Source organism: Labrus bergylta, chromosome 4 (assembly GCF_963930695.1).
Source record: "Labrus bergylta chromosome 4, fLabBer1.1, whole genome shotgun sequence".
NCBI lineage: Eukaryota > Metazoa > Chordata > Actinopteri > Labriformes > Labridae > Labrus > Labrus bergylta.
Genome location: NC_089198.1, coordinates 5187155 through 5211734, shown reverse-complemented (window position 1 = coordinate 5211734; position 24580 = coordinate 5187155). Strand labels below are relative to the sequence as shown.

The 24580-nt window shown below is 40.7% G+C and overlaps 2 protein-coding genes across 2 annotated transcripts; both read left to right on the top strand.

Moving 5' to 3' along the window:
- Window positions 1–379: 379 nt before the first annotated feature.
- On the top strand, window positions 380–2808 carry LOC109977387 (tripartite motif-containing protein 16-like). The gene has a single exon (XM_020627137.2). It carries the CDS (start codon window positions 451–453, stop codon window positions 2122–2124), a length of 1674 nt encoding a protein of 557 aa, XP_020482793.2. The 5' UTR covers window positions 380–450; the 3' UTR covers window positions 2125–2808.
- A 10273-nt stretch (window positions 2809–13081) lies between these two features.
- Window positions 13082–23515, top strand: LOC136178930 (uncharacterized). The gene is given in 6 exon segments (XM_065953373.1): window positions 13082–14395; window positions 14398–14882; window positions 18386–18594; window positions 19840–19989; window positions 20417–20487; window positions 20867–23515. Coding segments are annotated over 6 exon segments (4065 nt in total). The 5' UTR covers window positions 13082–13210; the 3' UTR covers window positions 22832–23515.
- The last annotated feature ends 1065 nt before the right edge of the window (window positions 23516–24580 follow it).

The following is a 24580-nucleotide window of genomic DNA, read 5'->3' as shown; positions in this document are numbered from 1 at the left end:
GACTTTCATGAAGCCTGCATTGCACTTTCACAACAGAGCAACCTCTAAGCTGCTGTACAAACAACATGCAGTACTGGGGGCAGAAAGCCTTCTCCAAACCCTCCGATTCAAAGAAGAGTTCATCTTGTAAAATCTGAAATGAGAAGTGTTTTTAAAAGACAAATGTTCTCTGTTGTAAACAAGTCTCTCTCTCTCTCTCACCGCTCCTCTTCCTGGAACGAAGCAGAGCTTGATAACCCCTCCCTCTTCTTCCTGCTCTCAAACACAGCCAGCTCCACTCTGACTCTATATTTCCTTGTTTCCTCCCCTTTAGATCTACAAGTTGAGGATGGGTGTAACCAACAAGAGCTGACGTTCACTGAACAAACACATGCTGTGCAGATCAGAGGTGGAGCTAGTTTGATTTCTCAGGAAGAGAAACTCAGACAGTCGTTGTTACAGAGAGGAGAAATGGCACAGAAAGGAGTTCAGCTGGGTCAGGAAACCCTTTCTTGTTCGATCTGTCTGGATCTCCTGAAGGATCCGGTGACTGTTCCCTGTGGACATAGTTACTGTATGAACTGTATTAAAAGCCACTGGGATAAAGAGGATGAGAAGACAATCTACAGCTGCCCTCAGTGTAGGCAGGACTTCACACCGAGGCCTGTCCTCAGGAAAAACACCATGTTAGCAGATTTAGTGGAGGAGCTGAAGAAGACTGGACTCCAAGCTGCTCCTGCTGATCACTGCTATGCTGGATCTGAAGATGTGGCCTGTGATGTCTGCACCGGGAGGAAACTGAAAGCCTGTAAGTCCTGTCTGCAGTGTTTGATCTCATTTTGTGAGAAACATCTTCAGCCTCATTATGAAATACCTGCTTATTCAAAACACAAGCTGGTGGAGCCCTCCATGAAGCTCCAGGAGAACGTCTGCTCTCGTCATAATGAAGAGATGAAAGTATTTTGTCGGACTGATCAGCAGTCTATCTGTTATCTCTGTTTAATGGACGAACACAAAGGTCATGACACAGTCTCAGCTGCAGCAGAAAGGAGCGAGAGGCAGAGAGAGCTCAAGGTGAGTCGACAAAACATCCAGCAGAGAATCCAGGACAGAGAGAAAGATGTGAAGCTGCTCCAACAGGAGGTGGAGGCTATCAATGGCTCCGCTGATAAAACAGTGGAGAACAGTGAGAAGATCTTCACTGAGCTGATCCGTCTCATGGAGAAAAGACGCTCTGATGTGAAGCAGCAGGTCAGATCCCAGCAGCAAACTGAAGTGAGTCGAGTCAGAGAGCTTCAGGAGAAGCTGGAGCAGGAGATCACTGAGCTGAAGAGGAAAGATGCTGAACTGGAGAAGTTCTCACACACAGAGGACCACAACCAGTTTCTACACGACTACCCCTCACTGTCACCACTCAGTGAATCTACACACTCATCCAGCATCAAGATCCGTCCTCTGAGGTTCTTTCAGGATGTGACAGCAGCTGTGTCAGAAGTCAGAGATAAACTACAGGACGTCCTGAGAGAGAAATGGACAAACATCTCACAGACAGTGACTGAAGTGGATGTTTTACTGTCAGAACCAGAGAACATGACCAGAGCTGAGTTCTTAAAATATTCATGTGACATCACACTGGATCCAAACACAGCACACACACTGCTGTTATTATCTGATGAGAACAGAAAAGCAACAGCAATGTTAGAACAACAGTCTTATTCTAGTCACCCAGACAGATTCACTAATAGGTGTCAGGTCCTGAGTAAAGAGAGTCTGAGTGGTTGTTGTTACTGGGAAGTGGAGTGGAGAGGATATGGAGTTTGTGTAGCAGTCACATACAAGAATATCAGCAGAGCAGGAAACTCAGATGAATGTGTGTTTGGACGTAATGACAAATCTTGGAGGTTAGATTGTTACAACAACAGTTATAACTTTTGTTACAACAAAGTCAGCACTCCTGTCTCAGGTCCTGAGTCCTCCAGAGTAGGAGTGTACCTGGATCACAGAGCAGGTATTCTGTCCTTCTACAGCATCTCTGAAACCATGACTCTCCTCCACAGAGTCCAGACCACATTCACTCAGCCTCTACATGCTGGACTCTGGTTAGATTATTATGGAGACTCTGCTGAGTTGTGTAAACTGAAATAGACAGAAGTCATTAACGAGACAGATGTTTAACTTGCTGTGTTTTAAATCTTCAACTTGATTTTTACTCATGCTCGTTGCTGAGATCTGATCATCGTCACCTGTCAATCAAACTTTATGGGCGGTACTTTGACCTCTTCTCGTCTGTTCTGTCAATGTTTGAGTGTCTTTAAGTGACACTCCTTTCTGTGTCTGTTTAGCCGTGGACTCTTTCACTGCTCAGGATGACTTTTGTTCACCTGAACTGACATTTCTCTGCGTGAAAATATCAACTTCTCTCCGCTCTCCATGTTTGATTATTTGTATTCATACATTTATATGCTGTTGTTTCTGTTCTGATTCATGATTCTGAAGAGAGAGCAGCAAACTTTTCTTTAATGTTGATTTTCTCTTCTCACCACTTTGTACATTTGTAGAAAATCTATAAAATCACACTTAAAGAAATGAGTTAGTCAGAATAAATGTTGTTGTTCATATTCAAAGTAAAGTAAAAAATGTCCTCTGAGGTGTTTTAAAAATGTAATCCTCCTGATTAAATCAATAAGGAGATAAATCATAGTTTTCTGTGAGTGGAGATCAAACAAACTGTGTGTATGAAGTGAATGTGTTCATGAAATGATTGAACAAGAGACATTGAACACACTTTACTTATTTGATGTGTGAACAAACTGAAGTTTGACATCCTGAATAAACACATGAACAAAATGTTTTCTTCTCGTCTTCATTGCAGGGTGTCGTAAGAAGCTGATGGAGAGTCAAACTCAGTCACTTTGTTCATGTGTTGGTGTTTAGAGCTGAAGAGCGTCCGTCACTCACTCTCTGTTCTTTCAGCTCTCCTCACTAAAAAAGATTTGCTTTTGAGGAATGAGCAGAGTTTTCTTTAACATTTTGACTTCTAAAAACATTTTGACAGAGTTTTCTTTCCTATATTTCCAATGTGTCCTGAATGCAGCATCAGAATCAGAAGAATCAGAATCAGCTTTATTGGCCGCGTATGCTTTCACACTTAAGGAATTTGACTTCATTAAAACGATACTCTCAATGCACAAAAAGTACAACATTAATTTACAACAAGAAACACAATGTAAGCAAAGACTAACACGTACAAGGCTCGATGAGAGAATAGTGCAGTGTTGGGTCGAGCAAACATGCTGAGATAACTTATAATAAAATATATATATATGTAACAGATGGGTTAATTTACTTGAGGTAGAGTTTTAACAGTATTTACATTGAGCGGTGTGATTGATATCAAGGGAGGATAATAACACAGATGCTTTCCTGCAGAGAGTAGAAATCACCACAAGAGGGCGCCTTCATCCTGTTCACCAGGGATGTAAAGATCCACTTAAGCACCTGAACTCAGTTTGTGCAGAAGAGAGTGAGAAGAGATCAAACTACTTAAAGTTATCAGCTAATTCCCTCTGATCTTTATTCATATACATCTGTCCCTGGATTCTGCTGCCATTCTTCTCCATGTTACCAAGTGTATCTATGTAATTTCTAGTCAACGATACACTCACTAAAAGCCACAATCACCTGACAGGTCCAGAAAAACCTCTTCGATATACAAAATAAAACCTGGATTGCTTTTAATCTGTAAAAATATTGCTGGTTCAGCAAGCAAATTTAACTTGTTGTAATGTTAGAAATATGTCATCAAGTCATATTTGCATTAACATATTATTTTCAAGCATTTCAGATCTTTATTTTTCAGTTATATATCTTGAAATAAGATGTTTATCTGGATTTTTCAGGGTGATTTTTTTGCAGTATTGAGGCCTCACTTGGAGACTGAACACGTTTGTATTAGGCCATTAAAAAGGGAAATAAAATATGTTTTTACAAAATTAAACTGTGATAAAAGAAACAAAAAGACAAACTTTTATTCTCTGAGGGATTTAGGGATCAGAGGGTCGCGATTAAGAAGTTCATAGTTGGTTGTCATAGTTACAACTGTTTTCGAAGGCGGAAGAGTCCTAAAGAATGTGCCTTTGTTCATTTGTTTTTTAATTGATGTTAGATACTCAGGTTATGTCTAAATTTAAAGATTAAAAAATGAGGCATTAATTAGGACAATTTTTGACTTCAATATCTTTGGTAACTGAGACAACCAACAGCAGACGCAATTTTCTTTAAAATCTTCAGTTAACAGGGTCACTTTTAAAACCATAACACGGGTAATACTGGTAATACTTCACGTTTGGTGACGTTTTAATGAGCTCAACATTTTAAATAACTAAATTTATTGAAGTTAATTTTTAATTCTGTATATAATTCATGATTTAAAATACGATGTTATTGAGAATTAATGCAGTAAGAAAAATAGACTTGGTACTGAATATTGAGGATTTTATATAATATTGTGTACTAAATGAAAAGAACTTGTGAAGGATATAAAAAAAGACATTTATGTGACTGATTTCATAAACTACAATAAGATGTTTTCACACAAAAATTAAGACTGTATTTATTTACACAATAAATAGGGAGTCATACAAAAGAGGGGAGGGTGGGCTAAACGAAAATATAGAAATAACCAAAGAAGAAGAAAACTAAGGAAGGAGGGGTTGCAGACTTCAACATAAGGTACATCATGGAGTCCTGAAGTTCTCTGACAAACATTAAACAAATAATAATCAGGGATTTCTGTTATAATAACAAGAACATTTCGGAACTTTCTGTCCACAAAAAGGCGTCTTCAGTGGTAAACTAGATGGAGCTAAAATATAAGATTCTAGGAGAAACTAGGACAACTCAACTAACGACTCCCATGCGACCATCCTTGATGATTAGCCTACTAATTATCCACAGAGTCGTTTACACCCCCGGTCATCTGTGGGTCATCAGGACCACATATTCCAAGGTGGTACTGGGGCTTCAGTTGTTTTGAGAGATAATTTAAAAAAGCCTTGTACTGCTTTGAAGAAGGTGCAGATCCTGGACAGGAGGGTTGCTTAAGAAGTCATCTATGTTAAAGGTGCACTATGGAGTTTTGGTAGAGAAATGGGAAAGCTGGAGGAGAAATTTACAGATTCTGTGGTATATGTTCATAACTCTATATATATACTGTCCTCAGAGGACTGTTTGAAGATATGCTCTGCAAGAAGTTATGTTGGTGGGCCTGCAACAGTGAAACCGTAACTCTCCTGGTAGCTTTTTAGTTCCAAAAGGTGTTCCAGGGACCCATTTTTCATTTGAATTAAGTTTGTGTATTCAGTTCAGAAAATATGAAATATTTTTTTAACTTCTCCAACTTTCAAAATTCACTACCAAATACATAGTGCACCTTTAAGGTTGAAACCCCATCCCTTAACAAAGGTGGTGGTCTGAGACACCATCTATAACCAACCTACAATGCTGTTCTTAATTATCTCTCAAAACAACTGAAGCCCCAGTAACACCTTGGAATAAGTGACCCTGATGACCCACAGGTGACCGGGGGTTGTTTACACCTCAAGGCAAAACTAGGACGACTCAGCTAAAGACTCCCATGTGACCATCCTCCATCATTATCATTCTAATGATCCACAGAGGTTTATATTCTAGCTCCTTCTACTGGTTAGTTTACAACTGAAAGAGCCTTTTTGAGGAGAGGTCAAGCGTCTTCAAGACTTTCAACCAAGTCCAATTCCTTTGGATCAAGTTACGATTTTCCGTTTCTACTGAGTTGGTCTGAGCTACTTCATCCAGGATCGATTGCTTCTGTCTGCGCCGCTGTACCAGGGGAACACGTGGTTTTTCCCTCAGACTCCTAACATCTGTTGATGAGTAAACATCACCGACCCACTCTGGATTATTTCTCCACTTTTTCAAGGTATGTTTATGGTTACAAACTCAGCTAATATGTCTGTAATTATTTAAAAGTAAAGAGCTTCCTGACGATGTTATTTTGGTGTTTGAGTGAGAGAGTGTTAAGTTGTGAACAGTAAGTTTGCTAGCCTGTGCTCCGTGCCAGAACACACACACACACACACACACACACACACACACACACACACACACACACACACACACACACAGGACAGATGTTAAGGTGTCTTCAGATTTGAGCTTCAGCTAGGCAGAACAATGTTATAAAACGTTTTTATCCGAGTTAACACAAGTTACAGTTTACCTGGGCCCGTTTCAGAAAGCAGGTTTTGTGCAAACACTGAGTAAGTTAACCCTGAAACGAGGGAAACTCAAGAAAGAGGGGCAACTCCAGTAACTTTACCTTTGAGTCAGTTGATATGGTAACTGAGTTACTATGGTAACTGAATCTGTGAACATCACCTGTTCGGGAGCAGGGCTGCATCCAAATTACCAAGTACCTCTTCAATCTGTCAGTAGACAGTACCTACTATCTGCTGTATACTGTTTAGTACCTACTATCTGCTGTATATTGTTTAGTACCTACTATCTGCTGTGTACTGTTTAGTACCTACTATCTGCTGTATACTGTTTAGTACCTACTATCTGCTGTATACTGTTTAGTACCTACTATCTGCTGTGTACTGTTCAGTACCTACTATCTGCTGTATACTGTTTAGTACCTACTATCCGTGCTGTGTACTGTTCAGTACCTACTATCTGCTGTATACTGTTTAGTACCTACTATCTGCTGTGTACTGTTTAGTACCTACTATCTGCTGTGTACTGTTCAGTACCTACTATCCGTGCTGTGTACTGTTTAGTACCTACTATCCGTGCTGTGTACTGTTCAGTACCTACTATCTGCTGTATACTGTTTAGTACCTACTATCTGCTGTGTACTGTTTAGTACCTACTATCTGCTGTATACTGTTCAGTACCTACTATCTGCTGTGTACTGTTTAGTACCTACTATCTGCTGTGTACAGTTCAATACCTACTATCTGCTGTATACTGTTTAGTACCTACTATCTGCTGTGTACTGTTCAGTACCTACTATCTGCTGTATACTGTTCAGTACCTACTATCCGTGCTGTGTACTGTTTAGTACCTACTATCTGCTGTGTACTGTTCAGTACCTACTATCTGCTGTATACTGTTTAGTACCTACTATCTGCTGTGTACTGTTCAGTACCTACTATCTGCTGTATACTGTTTAGTACCTACTATCAGCTGTATACTGTTTAGTACCTACTATCTGCTGTATACTGTTTAGTACCTACTATCTGCTGTGTACTGTTCAGTACCTACTATCTGCTGTATACTGTTTAGTACCTACTATCAGCTGTGTACTGTTTAGTACCTACTATCTGCTGTATACTGTTTAGTACCTACTATCTGCTGTGTACTGTTCAGTACCTACTATCTGCTGTATACTGTTTAGTACCTACTATCTGCTGTGTACTGTTCAGTACCTACTATCTGCTGTATACTGTTTAGTACCTACTATCAGCTGTATACTGTTTAGTACCTACTATCTACTGTATACTGTTTAGTACCTACTATCTGCTGTATACTGTTTAGTACCTACTATCTGCTGTGTACTGTTCAGTACCTACTATCTGCTGTATACTGTTTAGTACCTACTATCTGCTGTATACTGTTTAGTACCTACTATCCGTGCTGTATACTGTTTAGTACCTACTATTCAGTAGGCAGATAATTGTTCCCACTTCGTCTGAGTCATTCAGTAAGGAAGTGACGTAATTTACGTTACCCGAACCGGCCGCAACCACCTGTTTTTAATTTTAATTTTTAATTTTTAGCTTTATTCAAGAAGAGTAATGCCCATACAGTGAGGTAAACAAAAACATTATCACAATGTAAATCAAGTAAAAGACAGATTAAATAACTAAATAACATACAGTACAGTACAGGAAAGTACAAATGAAAGACAGTAATATACAGAATATAAAGTAAAATAAACCAATAAAGACACATTTAAATAGTGAAATCATTATTTAAATAGAGGGGGAAAGGTTTTATAATAATGCAGATGTAACAGGTGTTAAAATGCTTTGTCAAAATTATTTATAATTCACCAAAAGGCCGTCCTTTAAGTCAAATTTACATGTTGTCATCTTTTTCAAATATGAATATTTTTATATGCACTTTTGTATTTTATTTTGGAGTTTGTTTTGTTTTGGCGGTCTGCTGTGATGATGTCACATCCTGTAGATTCGCGCTTCTCTCCTCAGACGGCCTGAGACCCCGCTGAGGAGAGGCGAGTGTTTTCATGTGCTCCAGTTCATAAAGTGTTAAAACACGGGGAAAACATGCTAAATAGTGGTTCAACTATACTTCGTTAGGCTCACAGATGTTTTAATAACATGTTAACTGTTGGTTAATGTATTTGAAGAGTTTTATTTGTCGTACAGCACTTAGTTTGTATATGCTAATCAGGCGAACTAGAGCATCCGTGTGGTTTCTCCTTCCCTTTAAAGGTGTGCATGTTGAAGCCCAGTCGTATGAAGTTGCTTTACTGAATGTATTTTATTTTACACAGGTATGTGAGCTCTTTCTTTGTTCTTGTTGTTTACAGATATATTTGATCACAAATTATTTTGTTATTTTAATATAACGTGAAGTGTACAGTATAAGAAGATTAGTTTAGCTGTACATTTTCGGTTTTGACAAAAACACAAAATTGCCACTGTTGAGTAAGAAATAAGCTGAAATACAATTTATACTTTTTATTTAGTTTTTGTTCTCGTTTATAAAAGAAGGTCACAGCACACCCGTATGCATTGTGTCAGACGGCCTGAGACCCCGCTGAGGAGAGGTGTGCATGTTGAAGCCCAGTCGTATGAAGTTGCTGTACTGAATGTATTTTATTTTACACAGGCAGATGGTGTGAAAATACATTTTATCCAGTTGGCAAGGAAGTTTTTGGTCTTCGTCTCATCATGCACAACACAACGCAGAGACATTATAGTAGCATACGGAGTGTCAGGACAGACCGGCTACACAGACATTTGTTATATTTTCTGTTGTTAATTAAAAGTAGTGATTTCAGTCTGGACTTTAACTCTAGATTAAAAATTGATTCAATTAATCCACGCTTGTTTGTTTTGATTTGGAGGCGGACGTGAAGTGATGATTTACGTTTAATTTTGCACAGCATTGTGGGTGGTAAAATACAATTCATTTCCTAAAAGCACACATCCGATCCATACTGCATGAAACCCGGAAGTTAGTATCCTACAATTCTACAATTCACTTAGCAGACGCTTTTATCCAAAGCGACGTACATCAGAGTGAGAACAACACAAGCAAGGAGCTAGAAAAAAGGGAACAATGTCAGTAAGAGCAAACGATCAGCTTTGAGTCTGATTGGACACACAGGTGCTGACAGGAAGTGACCAGAGGCAAAGCACAACATTGAGGGCAGTTCTTGAGAGCTCTAATCAGTAAAGAAACCATCTTATAAGTCATCGTTATCAAACAAAAACAATCGTGACAACCAACATCATCATCAATGATATCGAAGCCATCATCATTAAGTTAGTAGGTATTCATGAAAGAGCTGGGTCTTTAGCTTTTTCTTAAAGGTGCAGAGGGACTCTGCAGATTGAATGGAGTTTGGAAGTTCATTCCACCACCGGGGGGCGACAGAGGAGAAGAGTCTAGTCAGAGACTTAGGACCCTGTTGTGAAGGTTGGATCAGACGCCTTTCATTGGCAAAGCGTAGTGGGCAATAATCGATGCGTGATATCACAAGAGCAGTACCAGGAGCTGTGTAGCGTGTTCTGACAGGTAAGGTCTGATCTTCCTGATGTTGTACAGGGCAAATCAACATGACCGGGCAATCGAGGCTACTTGAACCTTAAAAGTTAGCTGGTCATCAATCATGACACCCAGGTTCCGGGCAGACTTTGTGGGCATGAGTTTGGTTGTTTCAAGCTGGATATTGATCTGTGGTTGCATAGAGGGACTGGCTGGGATGACAAGGAGCTCAGTCTTTGAAAGATTGAGTTGAAGGTGCAGTTCACTCATCCATTTAGAGATATCAGCAAGGCATGATGAGATTCTTGCAGAAACTGTAACATTGTCTGGCGGGAATGACAGGAAGAGCTGGGTATCGTCAGCATAGCAGTGGTATGAGAAGCCATAAGAGCGGATTATTGATTATTGATTATTGAGCTTGTGTATATGGAGAAGGGGACCAAGCACTGACCCTTGAGGTACCCCTGTGGATAAGCTGTGCGCTTTGGACACTTCTCCCTTCCACAACACTCTAAAGCAGGGGCGTCAAACTCAAATACACAGTGGGCCGAAATTTAAAACTGGGTCCATGTCGAGGGCCGTGCATATTCAATATTTATTGAAATAAAGTTATAATGTATTTTTTCACATGTAAACATGAACTTAAGTTTTACTTAAACGTATTGAATCTGAAACAAGTAGCCCAAAGCTAAGGCCTAGTTATTGCCTAAACACAGATCCATTTTCAAAATAAAAGAAACATCAGTGTCATTCATTTCTTATGCCTCTCTTTCTATTTGCAGCTTTTCCAATAACTTCCAATGAAAACATTTCACATCCACAGGCCAACAAACGGCCAAAAACGAATTTCCTTCAATGAAAATCCAAACATACAACTATAAACAGACCATGCCTTGCAGTAGCAAGAGAAAAGTGCAAAAAGGAAACCAAGGCACATAGAAGCTCAGTTTACTGCACTCTGATGCTCTGCTCTAATGCCTGAGCTAGATACTTGACATCTCACTTGACAGCTGAGGAAATCCTCAGGATTGAGTGAAGGTGTTCATTAGTAAGTCGACTCCTATGTGATGTTTTGTTCATCTTCAAAGAGAAAAGTTGTTCACACAGGTATGTGCTGCCAAACATAGAGAGCATTTGAGCAGCTTGGGTGCGCAGCTGGGGCATTGTGTCAGGGATGAAACGTGGAAACTGTGCAGCGCCCACAGAGACATACTTTGCCTTGAGTGTGTCACTACAGATGTGTCGCTGCTCTCATCCACAGCAAGGGAGTATGCAATGAAATCTTTTCCCTTTCCCATCAGCTGTTGTTGTAGATTGGTGGCAAGCTTACATACACGATCAGCAACGGTGTTTCTGCTCAGGCTCACATTTAAAAATGCTTGCCTTTTATCGGGGCAAACGACGTCGCAAACTTTTATCATGCAGTTTTTGACAAATTCTCCCTCGGTAAAGGGCCGGGCTGATTTAGCAATCTCTGCTCCCACAATATAACTAGCCGTTACAGCTGCCTCACTTTGTGATTTGGCTTTTGCGAACATAGTTTGCTGTGACACCAGACTTCTTTTCAACTCTTCTACCTTCTGCAGCTTCTGTTTCATGTTCAGATGTCTGTACTTCTCTTGGTGTCTTGTTTTATAGTGCCGTCTTAAATTATATTCTTTCATTACAGCCACATTGGCTCCGCACACAAGACAAACAACTTTGCCCTTTATATCCGTAAACATATATTCTGCCTCCCATCTCTCTTGAAACCCCCTGTTTTCAAAGTCCACCTTTTGTTTGGCCATCATTGGGGGAGAGGGACAGGCTGCTAGCTAAACTTCAGGTGACTAAACTGCATGAGGCTGCTGAAGAGTGACAGATGGGGGGAGGAGAGGAAAGAGGCAAGGGCTCTCACGCAGCTTGCACTGGCTACCAACGCCGTGTGCATTGTGGGACTTAAAGTATTCGCGGTGCGTGTGACATACCGGCGGGCTAACTCTCATAGACGTTAGATATTATCTGGCGGGCCAAATAAAATTACACGGCGGGCCGGATTTGGCCTGCGGGCCTTGAGTTTGACATGTGTGCTCTAAAGGATCGCCCAGAGAGGTAGGACACGAACCAGCAGAGGGCAGATCCTGAGATGCCAAGTTCAGAGAGCGTGGATAGGAGGATTTGATGGTTGACTGTGTCAAAGGCAGCAGACAGGTCTAGCAGTAGTAGAACTGAGGACTGACCCGCAGCTTGTAGCGATTCTGTTACTGACAGTAGTGTAGTTTCAGTAGAGTGGCAGAGCTTGTTCAGAGATGAGGCTAGTGAGGCTAGTAAGAGTTTATTGAATTTCCAGGTATTAGAAATGAGGATACCTGTACCACCTCCACGTCCAACAGAGAGGGGTGTGTGTGAGAACACTGTGTCAACAGAAAGAGCAGCTGGTGTGACTGTATTTTCTGGATCCAGTAAGGGCAAGTGCCTGAATGTCTGACATTTTTGCAAGTGCTTGGATGAATTCAGTTTTATTCACAGCAGATTGACAGTTCCAGAGGCCAAAAGTAAATGAAGGGTGGGTAGAAGAGGCTTTCTTAAGCAAAGCCAAGTTGTTAAGATTTCATTGTCTATGACAGATGTGTCTTTTCCTGTTCCCATGAATGACAGATTTCTTGTAGCACATGTTGCGTTTAGCAGATGACCAGAGAAAATAGGCAAAGCCGTAGTCGTGGATGCCCAGGACCTTCCTAGTTTTCAGATCAGAGCTTGTTCAGTATCCATACTGAAATGTTCAGTATACTGCTGCGGACCCAAACGATGCATACTGAATGACCACGAAAGTTCAGTATACTGAAACTCCCTATTGAAAAGTACGCACTGCCTACTGAACTGTGGCTATTCGGAAACGGCCCCTGAGTTTCTCAACGTCTCCTCCCCCTTTCAGAGCCAGAAAAAACGTTTCATTTCCTCATTCTTTCATTTAGTCCGTATCACGTGTGTTAGTTAAAATTCACCGTTTGTCTGAATAAAAATCCAGGATAACAGATAGCTGTGACTAAACTAAATCAGCTTGTATTAAAGTAATTTTTTATTTATAGTTATTCAGTCGTCACTGTAAATTAACTGCAGGGTTGCAAACAGGTCCTTTGGGGTTCAGAGTTGCAACAATGCATCTAAAATACACATTTTATCTTAAATTACATTCATAGTGCTTCAAGGACTTTATCATAAAAGTAAGATCTGTGTGATGATGAATAATGTCCCCCCTCCATTCTTCCTGCTCTCAAACACAGCCAGCTGTACACTGACCATATATTTCTTTGTTCCCTCCTTCAGATCTACAGTGTGAGGATGGATGTGACCAAAAAGAGCTGACGTTCACTGCTAAAACACATGTTGTGTAGATCAGAGGTCCAACTAGTTACAGTTCTAAGGAGTGAAGGACGATTGTAAAAAAACGAATTCATCACCAAGAGGAGAAATGGCGCAGAAAGGAGTTCAGCTGGGTCAGGAATCCCTTTCTTGTTCGATCTGTCTGGATCTCCTGAAGGATCCGGTGACTGTTCCCTGTGGACATAGTTACTGTATGAGGTGCATTAAAAGACACTGGGACGAAGAAGACAACAAGAGAATCTACAGCTGCCCTCAGTGTAGGCAGGACTTCACACCGAGGCCTGTTCTCGGGAAAAACACAGTTTTAGCAGATTTAGTGGAGGAGAAGAAGAAGACTGGACTCCAAGCTGCTCCTGCTGATCACTGCTATGCTGGACCTGAAGATGTGGCCTGTGATGTCTGCACCAGGAGAAAACGTAAAGCTCTTATGTCGTGTCTGCAGTGTCTGGCCTCTTACTGTGAGAAACATCTTCAGCCTCATTATGAAGTACCTCCCTTAAAGAAACACAAGCTGGTGGAGCCCTCCAAGAAGCTCCAGGAGAACGTCTGCTCTCGTCATGATGAGGTGATGAAGATGTTCTGTCGGACTGATCAGCAGTCTATCTGTTATCTCTGCTCTGTGGATGAACACAAAGGTCATGACACAGTCTCAGCTGCAGTAGAAAGGAGCGAGAGGCAGAGAGAGCTCGAGGTGAGTCGACAAAACATCCAGCAGAGAATCCAGGACAGAGAGAAAGATGTGAAGCTGCTCCAACAGGAGGTGGAGGCTATCAATGGCTCTGCTGATAAAACAGTGGGGAACAGTGAGAAGATCTTCACTGAGCTGATCCGTCTCATGGAGAAAAGACGCTCTGATGTGAAGCAGCAGGTCAGATCCCAGCAGCAAACTGAAGTGAGTCGAGTCAGAGAGCTTCAGGAGAAGCTGGAGCAGGAGATCACTGAGCTGAAGAGGAAAGACGCTGAACTGGAGAAGCTCTCACACACAGAAGATCACAACCAGTTTCTACACGACTACCCCTCACTGTCACCACTCAGTGAATCTACACACTCATCCAGCATCAAGATCCGTCCTCTGAGGTTCTTTGAGGATGTGACAGCAGCTGTGTCAGAAGTCAGAGATAAACTACAGGACGTCCTGAGAGAGAAATGGACAAACATCTCACAGACAGTGACTGAAGTGGATGTTTTATTGTCAGAACCAGAACCAGAGCCCAAGACCAGAGCTGAGTTCTTAAAATATTCATGTGACATCACACTGGATCCAAACACAGCTTACACACATTCCTTTTATTATCTGATGAGAACAGAAAAGCAACAGCAATGTTAGAACAACAGTCTTATTGTAGTCACCCAGACAGATTCACTGGTAGGTGTCAGGTCCTGAGTAAAGAAAGTCTGATGGGTCGTTGTTACTGGGAAGTGGAGAGGAGAGGATATGTTTATGTAGCAGTCACATACAAGAATATCAGCAGAGCAGGGAGCTCATATGAATGTGGGTTTGGACGTAATGACAAATCTTGGATGTTAGATTGTTACCACAATGGATATAACTTTTGTTACAACAATGTCAGCACTCCTGTCTCAGGTCCTCGGTCCTCCAGAGTAGGAGTGTACCTGGATCACAGAGCAGGTAGTCTGTCCTTCTACAGTGTCTCTGAAACCATGACTCTCCTCCACAGAGTCCAGACCACATTCACTCAGCCTCTACATGCTGGACTCAGGTTAGATTATTATGGAGACTCTGCTGAGTTGTGTAAACTGAAATAGACAGAAGTCATTAACGAGACAGATGTTTAACTTGCTGTGTTTTAAATATTCAACTTGATTTTTATTCATGCTCGTTGCTGAGATCTTATCGTGGTCACCTGTCAATCAAACTTTATGGGCGGTACTTTGACCTCTTCTCGTCTGTTCTGTCAATGTTTGAGTGTCTTTAAGTGACACTCCTTCCTGTGTCTGTTTAGCCGTGGACTCTTTCACTGCTCAGGATGACTTTTGTTCACCTGAACTGACATTTCTCTGCATGAAAATATCAACTTCTCTCCGCTCTCCATGTTTGATTATTTGTATTCATACATTTATATGCTGTTGTTTCTGTTCTGATTCATGAGTCTGAAGAGAGAGAGCAGCAAACTTTTCTTTAATGTTGATTTTCTCTTCTCACCACTTTGTACATTTGTAGAAAATCTATAAAATCACACTTAAAGAAATGAGTTAGTCAGAATAAATGTTGTTGTTCATATTCAAAGTAAAGTGAAAAATGTCCTCTGAGGTATTTTAAAAATGTAATCCTCCTGATTAAATCAATAAGGAGATAAATCATAGTTTTCTGTGAGTGGAGATCAAACAAACTGTGTGTATGAAGTGAATGTGTTCATGAAATGATTGAACAAGAGACATTGAACACACTTTACTGATTTGATGTGTAAACAAACTGAAGTTTGACATCCTGAATAAACACATGAACAAAATGTTTTCTTCTCGTCTTCATTGCAGGGTGTCGTAAGAAGCTGATGGAGAGTCAAACTCAGTCACTTTGTTCATGTGTTGGTGTTTAGAGCTGAAGAGCGTCCGTCACTCACTCTCTGTTCTTTCAGCTCTCCTCACTAAAAAAGATTTGCTTTTGAGGAATGAGCAGAGTTTTCTTTAACATTTTGACTTCTAAAAACATTTTGACAAACTTTTCTTTCCTATATTTCCAATGTGTCCTGAATGCAGCATCAGAATCAGCTTTATTGGCCGCGTATGCTTTCACACTTAAGGAATTTGACTTCATTAAAACGATACTCTCAATGCACAAAAAGTACAACATTAATTTACAACAAGAAACACAATGTAAGCAAAGACTAACACGTACAAGGCTCGATGAGAGAATAGTGCAGTGTTGGGTCGAGCAAACATGCTGAGATAACTTATAATAAAATATATATATATGTAACAGATGGGTTAATTTACTTGAGGAAGAGTTGTAACAGTATTTACATTGAGCGGTGTGATTGATATCAAGGGAGGATAATAACACAGATGCCTTCCTGCAGAGAGTAGAAATCACCACAAGAGGGCGCCTTCATCCTGTTAACCAGAGATGTAAAGATCCACTTAAGCACCTGAACTCAGTTTGTGCAGAAGAGAGTGAGAAGAGGTCAAACTACTTAAAGTTATTCACTAATTCCCTCTGGTCTTCATTTATGTACATCTGTCCCTGGATTCTGCTGCCATTCTTCTCCATGTTACCAAGTGTATTTATGTCATTTCTAGTCAACAATACATTAAAAGCCACAATCACCTGACAGGTCCAGAAAAACCTCTTCAAGATACAAAATAAAACCTGGATTGCTTTTAATCTGCAAAAATATTGCTGGTTCAGCAAGCAAATTTAACTTGTTGTAATGTTAGAAATATGAAGGTAGATATGTTGCAAAATAGGAGAGCTTGTAGAATGTGATGTGAGAAGTTGAAGGAAAAAAAAGTGAACATGTAAAAATGTTTACTGGTATAAAAAATCCACTACTTTTCTGTCGTGAATCTGCGCTGCTTGAGTTTTTAAACACATTTTGCGAGATGTCTGTAGAAAAACAAATTTGTACTTGTAGAAATACACAAATTCAAGGCAGGTAACGTGTGCATGTCCGTCCCTTAATTCCGTCGTAGCGGAAGCAAAACAAGGAACTTTAGTTCCACATAGAAACAGAAAGATTTTAACAGTGTTTTTAACCTTTTAGCTTAACATACATGAATTATTATTTATTTATTTATCGAATTCATGAAATGATGACAATATGAAATCATTTATGAGTCATGAACTTAAAGTTTTATGTAACAGCACTTCAAGTATAAACACTATAACGACTCAAGTTACTTTTAAGAAGAAACAAAATAATTTGCAAGGGATTGTGGGATAGGTAGTCAACAATAGTAGGACAAAAATTATGTACACAGTCTTGTATCTTTGCCTTTTTCTCAGTTTTTCGATGCCGTTTTGGCGCCGAATGAAATGTACTATAGTCAGGAGTATTGAGGTGGCTGGTCGTCTTGGTTTCAGTCACCAATCTCTTGATAAAATAATTTTGTGAAAAATCAATGGAGGATTTGAATGGGAAAACTTACTTCTGATTGGCCAATTCCCCCCACATGCAGACACACAGCGAGGGGAGGGGGGAGGAGGGAGGGGGAGGAGGGAGGGGGAGGGGGCCTTTCTACAAGTACAAATTTGTTTTTCTACAGACATCTCGCAAAATGTGTTGCAAAACTCAAGCAGCGCAGATTCACGACAGAAAAGTAGTGGATTTTTTATACCAGTAAACATTTTTACATGTTCACTTTTTTTTCTTCAACTTCTCACATCACATTCTACAAGCTCTCCTATTTTGCAACATATCTACCTTCATGTAAAAGGTGTCATCAAGTCAAATTTGCATAAACATATTATTTTCACTTTTTACAAGCAGTTCAGACCTTTATTTATTTTTAGTTATATATCTTTAAATAAGATGTTTATCTGGACTTTTCAGGTGACAATGGTTTACAATAAGTGTATTGAGATACTTTGATGTTATCAGCCTTCTTAGTAAGATTTTAGTGTTAATAGAGGCCTCACTTGGAGACTGAACCAGCTTATTTTAGGCATTACAAAATAATATATTAAATAATTAAAAAGTCGAGTTTTCAGGGAAATAAAATACATTTTCACAAAATTAAACTGTGATAAAAGTAAACACAAAAAACTTTCATTCACTCAGGGATTTAGGGATTAGAGAGTCGTGTATAAGAAGTTCCTCTCTTCACTCAGAGTGATGGACGAGTGAGCGGCAAACCTACCGACATATATGACAGAAAATAACAATAACCATCGTGATATCAACAGAAAAGACAGATGTAGATTGATAAAAGTAGAAATATAAGCTCAGAAAATGATAAAGAGTGAAATATAGAGTCATCACAGAGCGGTTATTTTTATATTTTAAATATAGCTAATAAATGTAAAGAAAAGGCAGGCCTGGTTAAAGCTCTCAACATGGGAACAAGAAGGTATGATTTAGAGCTGTAACATAAGCCCATCAATCAATTAGTTGAAAGAAATGAAGCCATACATTTTAATTAATTATAAAACATTCCAGATGTTTCAGATTTCAGCTTCTGAAATGCGAGGATTTCCTGATTTTCATGTATGATTAAATACTTTTTAGGTTTTGTTCTGTTTGTTTTGGCCAGAAGAAGACATTCAAAGATGTCACTCCTTCATTTTTCTCTTCCTTGGCTCCAGGTTCTTTGAGTACATCTTTTTGTACCAGAGCCTGGTGATGTTCCAGATCGACCAGAAGACGAAGGACTGCTCAAAGATCGCTCTGACCGAGGCCTGGGATCCCTTCGACATCCCAGCCAACTCCACCTTCGAGGACCAGTACATCATCGGAGGCCCCGGGGACAACGTGGAGGTCCAGGAGTGGTCGGACAGGAAGCCGGCACGTCAGCGTAAACCTGGTTTTTAAAATATTTTAAACACAACACCAGAAAGGACATGCACAGACAGAAAGTCATAATCAAAGAAATAAGTCAGTATTAACTGCCAGTGACAGGGATAGTCTCCCACTGTGAGGTGCATATGTGAACATCCAGGTCGAGAGAATATCCAGATCAGTCCTCCTGAAATGACGGCTTAGGGTGCAGCCAGCCTGACACCAAAATCAAACCTTCCAAATGACATAAAGTAGGTTTATCTGTGGTAAACACATTGTCACAATCCAGGCCATCAGTGGTGATGGCAATGGTGAATGTGTGGTGTTGTGGCTAAACAAAGACCACCAACCAAAGTGAGTGTTGACAAGAGAGAGAGAGACAGAGACTAAGAAACCAGCTTATATACCAAGGCCCAGTCTGCCCAGGTGCATGACATCAAATGAACTGGCTCCGCCCCTTTCTACCTGAAGACAACCTGAGTGGGGAGAGGTACAAGACAACAGGAGGAGCACTGACACAGTCAGGGGTCGTCAGAACAGACTACGATCTTTTGCACTTCCATATCTGCTCAGTTTTTCAACACCTTGCGTTTAATGGAGGACATCTGTGTTAAAAACAGTTAAAGTCTTTCTATGTGATTATTCACACTTAAATATAAAATAAATCAAGTATCTGCTCTGAAAATAACTCTGTGAGTCATGACTGTCTACAATGGGTGTAACACCCGAGTCCCACTGTCTGTGATGTTTTCAGAGTTTTCAGAGTCCTATCTTCAGTTTGTTTACATCGCCAGGACGGCCGGCTGACTCCTCCCCTCGCATATAAAAGTTGTTTAATTGAGGGACTAGAGAAAAGAAGAATAACATACTGTACTCACTGCTTAACTGTGTTTCTAGATCACGCTCATTTCAGGTAAATTTACATGCAGTGTGAAGATACCAGCATAATAAAGATCGCTAGCATTAGCATGCTAACACAACAATGCAGCGCGAGTTGTTTTGGTTTAATGCTGGAGCTCAAGGGCGACATCTGCTGGATCAAAAAATCACATATAAAGCCTTTAAACATCTTTTAGATTCTGTGGGAACTTTAAAACACAAAGTGTCCGTGCTGCTTGAATCCAGTGTTTGTGTACGTTCTTCCTGAAGCTGCTTCACAATAAAAATGAAGCTTCATCAGATTTAAGAAACAACTTCTGCTGGATATAAACCTCCAGTTCCTCTTAGAGCTGCTGTGACCTGTTTCTCGTCTCTCCACCAGATGAGACCTGGGTGGGCGTTTACACCCTGAAGGACTGCTACCCCGTGCAGGAGACCTACGTCAGGAACAGCAGCGTCACCACCTCCACCCGCTTCTTCAACCTGCAGCTGGGCATCAGCGACCACGACGTCTTCACCCCGCCCAGCACCTGTCAATCAGCTCGGCCTGAGAGGATGTCGGAGTCCGGCTGCTGAATGCCCTCACCTTCAATCTTAGATACTTAAAAGGGATAATCTCGCTGAATTCTTCTGTTACATAAATGTCTGTGAGGTCACAATCGTTTGTCTGATGAGTTAACTCAAGAAGAGTTTTTATTCAGCAAAGATCTAATTAATGACTTCTGACGATGAAACTGTTTAAATGCTCCTGTGACCGTTTGTTTTCCTGAGTTTGGAAGTTGTTTTTCCAGCTTTGGTGTGAATGCAGGATTAAACCAGTTCTTTCAGTAAGCGCCGGCTGTCACAGAAACAGCCTATGAGTCACTTAGTTACTGCTGGCTGCTGTTTTCTATTCTTGATTCTAATAAAATGTAATTCACTAACTAGTTACGACTCGCTTTTGCTGTTTGTGTGAGAAGCTTCAAATCAATGTGAGCATGAGAAGAATGCCAGTCTGTCCGTGGTCAGCCCCGCCCTGCATGCTCTGAGCGTGACAGAGTGTGGAGGCGGGGAGCAGGCTTCAGTGTTGCATACATACAAGCAGAATATTTGAAGACAAGAGGAAGAATTGCATTTATCTGCACAGAGAGGGCTCATCGTCATCACAAGCTGCTTCAGAAAACACCGGTGGCAGCAAAGTGACGCCTGCACAGTAAGCATTACAAATACGTTTCCCAGCATGCAACACAGACATTTATGAGTTTAATGAATGACTTTCATGAAGCCTGCATTGCACTTTCACAACAGAGCAACCTCTAAGCTGCTGTACAAACAACATGCAGTACTGGGGGCAGAAAGCCTTCTCCAAACCCTCCGATTCAAAGAAGAGTTCATCTTGTAAAATCTGAAATGAGAAGTGTTTTTAAAAGAGAAATGTTCTCTGTTGTAAACAAGTCTCTCTCTCTCACCGCTCCTCTTCCTGGAACGAAGCAGAGCTTGTTAACCTCTCCCTCTTCTTCCTGCTCTCAAACACAGCCAGCTCCACTCTGACTCTATATTTCCTTGTTTCCTCCCCTTTAGATCTACAAGTTGAGGATGGGTGTTACCAACAAGAGCTGACGTTCACTGAACAAACACATGCTGTGCAGATCAGAGGTGGAGCTAGTTTGATTTCTCAGGAAGAGAAACTCAGACAGTCGTTGTTACAGAGAGGAGAAATGGCACAGAAAGGAGTTCAGCTGGGTCAGGAAACCCTTTCTTGTTCGATCTGTCTGGATCTCCTGAAGGATCCGGTGACTGTTCCCTGTGGACATAGTTACTGTATGAACTGTATTAAAAGCCACTGGGATAAAGAGGATGAGAAGACAATCTACAGCTGCCCTCAGTGTAGGCAGGACTTCACACCGAGGCCTGTCCTCAGGAAAAACACTATGTTAGCAGATTTAGTGGAGGAGAAGAAGAAGACTGGACTCCAAGCTGCTCCTGCTGATCACTGCTATGCTGGACCTGATGATGTGGCCTGTGATGTCTGCACCGGGAGGAAACTGAAAGCCCGTAAGTCCTGTCTGCAGTGTCCGGCCTCTTACTGTGAGAAACATCTTCAGCCTCATTTTGAAGCACCTCCATTAAAGAAACACAAGCTGGTGGAGCCCTCCAAGAAGCTCCAGGAGAACGTCTGCTCTCGTCATGATGAGGTGATGAAGATGTTCTGTCGGACTGATCAGCAGTCTATCTGTTATCTCTGCTCTGTGGACGAACACAAAGGTCATGACACAGTCTCAGCTGCAGCAGAAAGGAGCGAGAGGCAGAGAGAGCTCGAGGTGAGTCGACAAAACATCAGGCAGAGAATCCAGGACAGAGAGAAAGATGTGAAGCTGCTCCAACAGGAGGTGGAGGCTATCAATGGCTCCGCTGATAAAACAGTGGGGAACAGTGAGAAGATCTTCACTGAGCTGATCCGTCTCATGGAGAAAAGACGCTCTGATGTGAAGCAGCAGGTCAGATCCCAGCAGCAAACTGAAGTGAGTCGAGTCAGAGAGCTTCAGGAGAAGCTGGAGCAGGAGATCACTGAGCTGAAGAGGAGAGACGCTGAACTGGAGAAGCTCTCACACACAGAAGATCACAACCAGTTTCTACACGACTACCCCTCACTGTCACCACTCAGTGAATCTACACCCTCATCCAGCATCAAGATCCGTCCTCTGAGGTTCTTCGAGGATGTGACAGCGGCTGTGTCAGAAGTCAGAGATAAACTACAGGACGTCCTGAGAGAGAAATGGACAAACATCTCACAGACAGTGACTGAAGTGGATGTTTTACTGTCAGAACCAGAACCAGAGCCCAAGACCAGAGCTGAGTTCTTAAAATATTCATGTGACATCACACTGGATCCAAACACAGCTTACACACTGCTGTTATTATCTAAGAGGAACAGAAAAGTAACAGTAATGAGAGAACATCAGTCTTATTCTAGTCACCCAGACAGATTCACTGGATGGCGTCAGGTCCTGAGTAAAGAGAGTCTGATGGGTCGTTGTTACTGGGAAGTGGAGTGGAGAGGAGATGTTTGTGTAGCAGTCACATACAAGAATATCAGCAGAGCAGGGAGGTCAGATGAATGCTGGTTTGGAGGTAATGACAAATCTTGGAGGTTAGATTGTGACAACAACAGTTATTACTTTTATTACAACAATGTCAGCACTCCTGTCTCAGGTCCTTGGTCCTCCAGAGTAGGAGTGTACCTGGATCACAGCGCAGGTATTCTGTCCTTCTACAGCATCTCTAAAACCATGACTCTCCTCCACAGAGTCCAGACCACATTCACTCAGCCTCTACATGCTGGACTCAGGTTAGATTATTATGGAGACTCTGCTAAGTTGTGTAAACTGAAATAGACAGAAGTCATTAACGAGACAGATGTTTAACTTGCTGTGTTTTAAATCTTCAACTTGATTTTTATTCATGCTCGTTGCTGAGATCTGATCGTGGTCACCTGTCAATCAAACTTTATGGGCGGTACTTTGACCTCTTCTCGTCTGTTCTGTCAATGTTTGAGTGTCTTTAAGTGACACTCCTTTCTGTGTCTGTTTAGCCGTGGACTCTTTCACTGCTCAGGATGACTTTTGTTCACCTGAACTGACATTTCTCTGCGTGAAAATATCAACTTCTCTCCGCTCTCCATGTTTGATTATTTGTATTCATACATTTATATGCTGTTGTTTCTGTTCTGATTCATGAGTCTGAAGAGAGAGCAGCAAACTTTTCTTTAATGTTGATTTTCTCTTCTCACCACTTTGTACATTTGTAGAAAATCTATAAAATCACACTTAAAGAAATGAGTTAGTCAGAATAAATGTTGTTGTTCATATTCAAAGTAAAGTAAAAAATGTCCTCTGAGGTGTTTTAAAAATGTAATCCTCCTGATTAAATCAATAAGGAGATAAATCATAGTTTTCTGTGAGTGGAGATCAAACAAACTGTGTGTATGAAGTGAATGTGTTCATGAAATGATTGAACAAGAGACATTGAACACACTTTACTTATTTGATGTGTGAACAAACTGAAGTTTGACATCCTGAATAAACACATGAACAAAATGTTTTCTTCTCGTCTTCATTGCAGGGTGTCGTAAGAAGCTGATGGAGAGTCAAACTCAGTCACTTTGTTCATGTGTTGGTGTTTAGAGCTGAAGAGCGTCCGTCACTCACTCTCTGTTCTTTCAGCTCTCCTCACTAAAAAAGATTTGCTTTTGAGGAATGAGCAGAGTTTTCTTTAACATTTTGACTTCTAAAAACATTCTGACAAACTTTTCTTTCCTATATTTCCAATGTGTCCTGAATGCAGCATCAGAATCAGAATCAGCTTTATTATGCTTTCACACTTAAGGAATTTGACTTCATTAAAACGATACTCTCAATGCACAAAAAGGACAACATTAATTTACAACAAGAAACACAATGTAAGCAAAGACTAGCACGTACAAGGCTCGATGAGAGAATAGTGCAGTGTTGGGTCGAGCAAACATGCTGAGATAACTTATAATAAAATATATATATATGTAACAGATGGGTTAATTTACTTGAGGTAGAGTTTTAACAGTATTTACATTGAGCGGTGTGATTGATATCAAGGGAGGATAATAACACAGATGCCTTCCTGCAGAGAGTAGAAATCACCACAAGAGGGCGCCTTCATCCTGTTAACCAGAGATGTAAAGATCCACTTAAGCACCTGAACTCAGTTTGTGCAGAAGAGAGTGAGAAGAGGTCAAACTACTTAAAGTTATTCACTAATTCCCTCTGGTCTTCATTTATATACATCTGTCCCTGGATTCTGCTGCCATTCTTCTCCATGTTACCAAGTGTATTTATGTCATTTCTAGTCAACAATACATTAAAAGCCACAATCACCTGACAGGTCCAGAAAAACCTCTTCAAGATACAAAATAAAACCTGGATTGCTTTTAATCTGTAAAAATATTGCTGGTTCAGCAAGCAAATTTAACTTGTTGTAATGTTAGAAATATGTCATCAAGTCATATTTGCATAAACATATTATTTTCAAGCATTTCAGATCTTTATCTTTCAGTTATATATCTTGAAATAAGATGTTTATCTGGATTTTTCAGGGTGATTTTTTTGCAG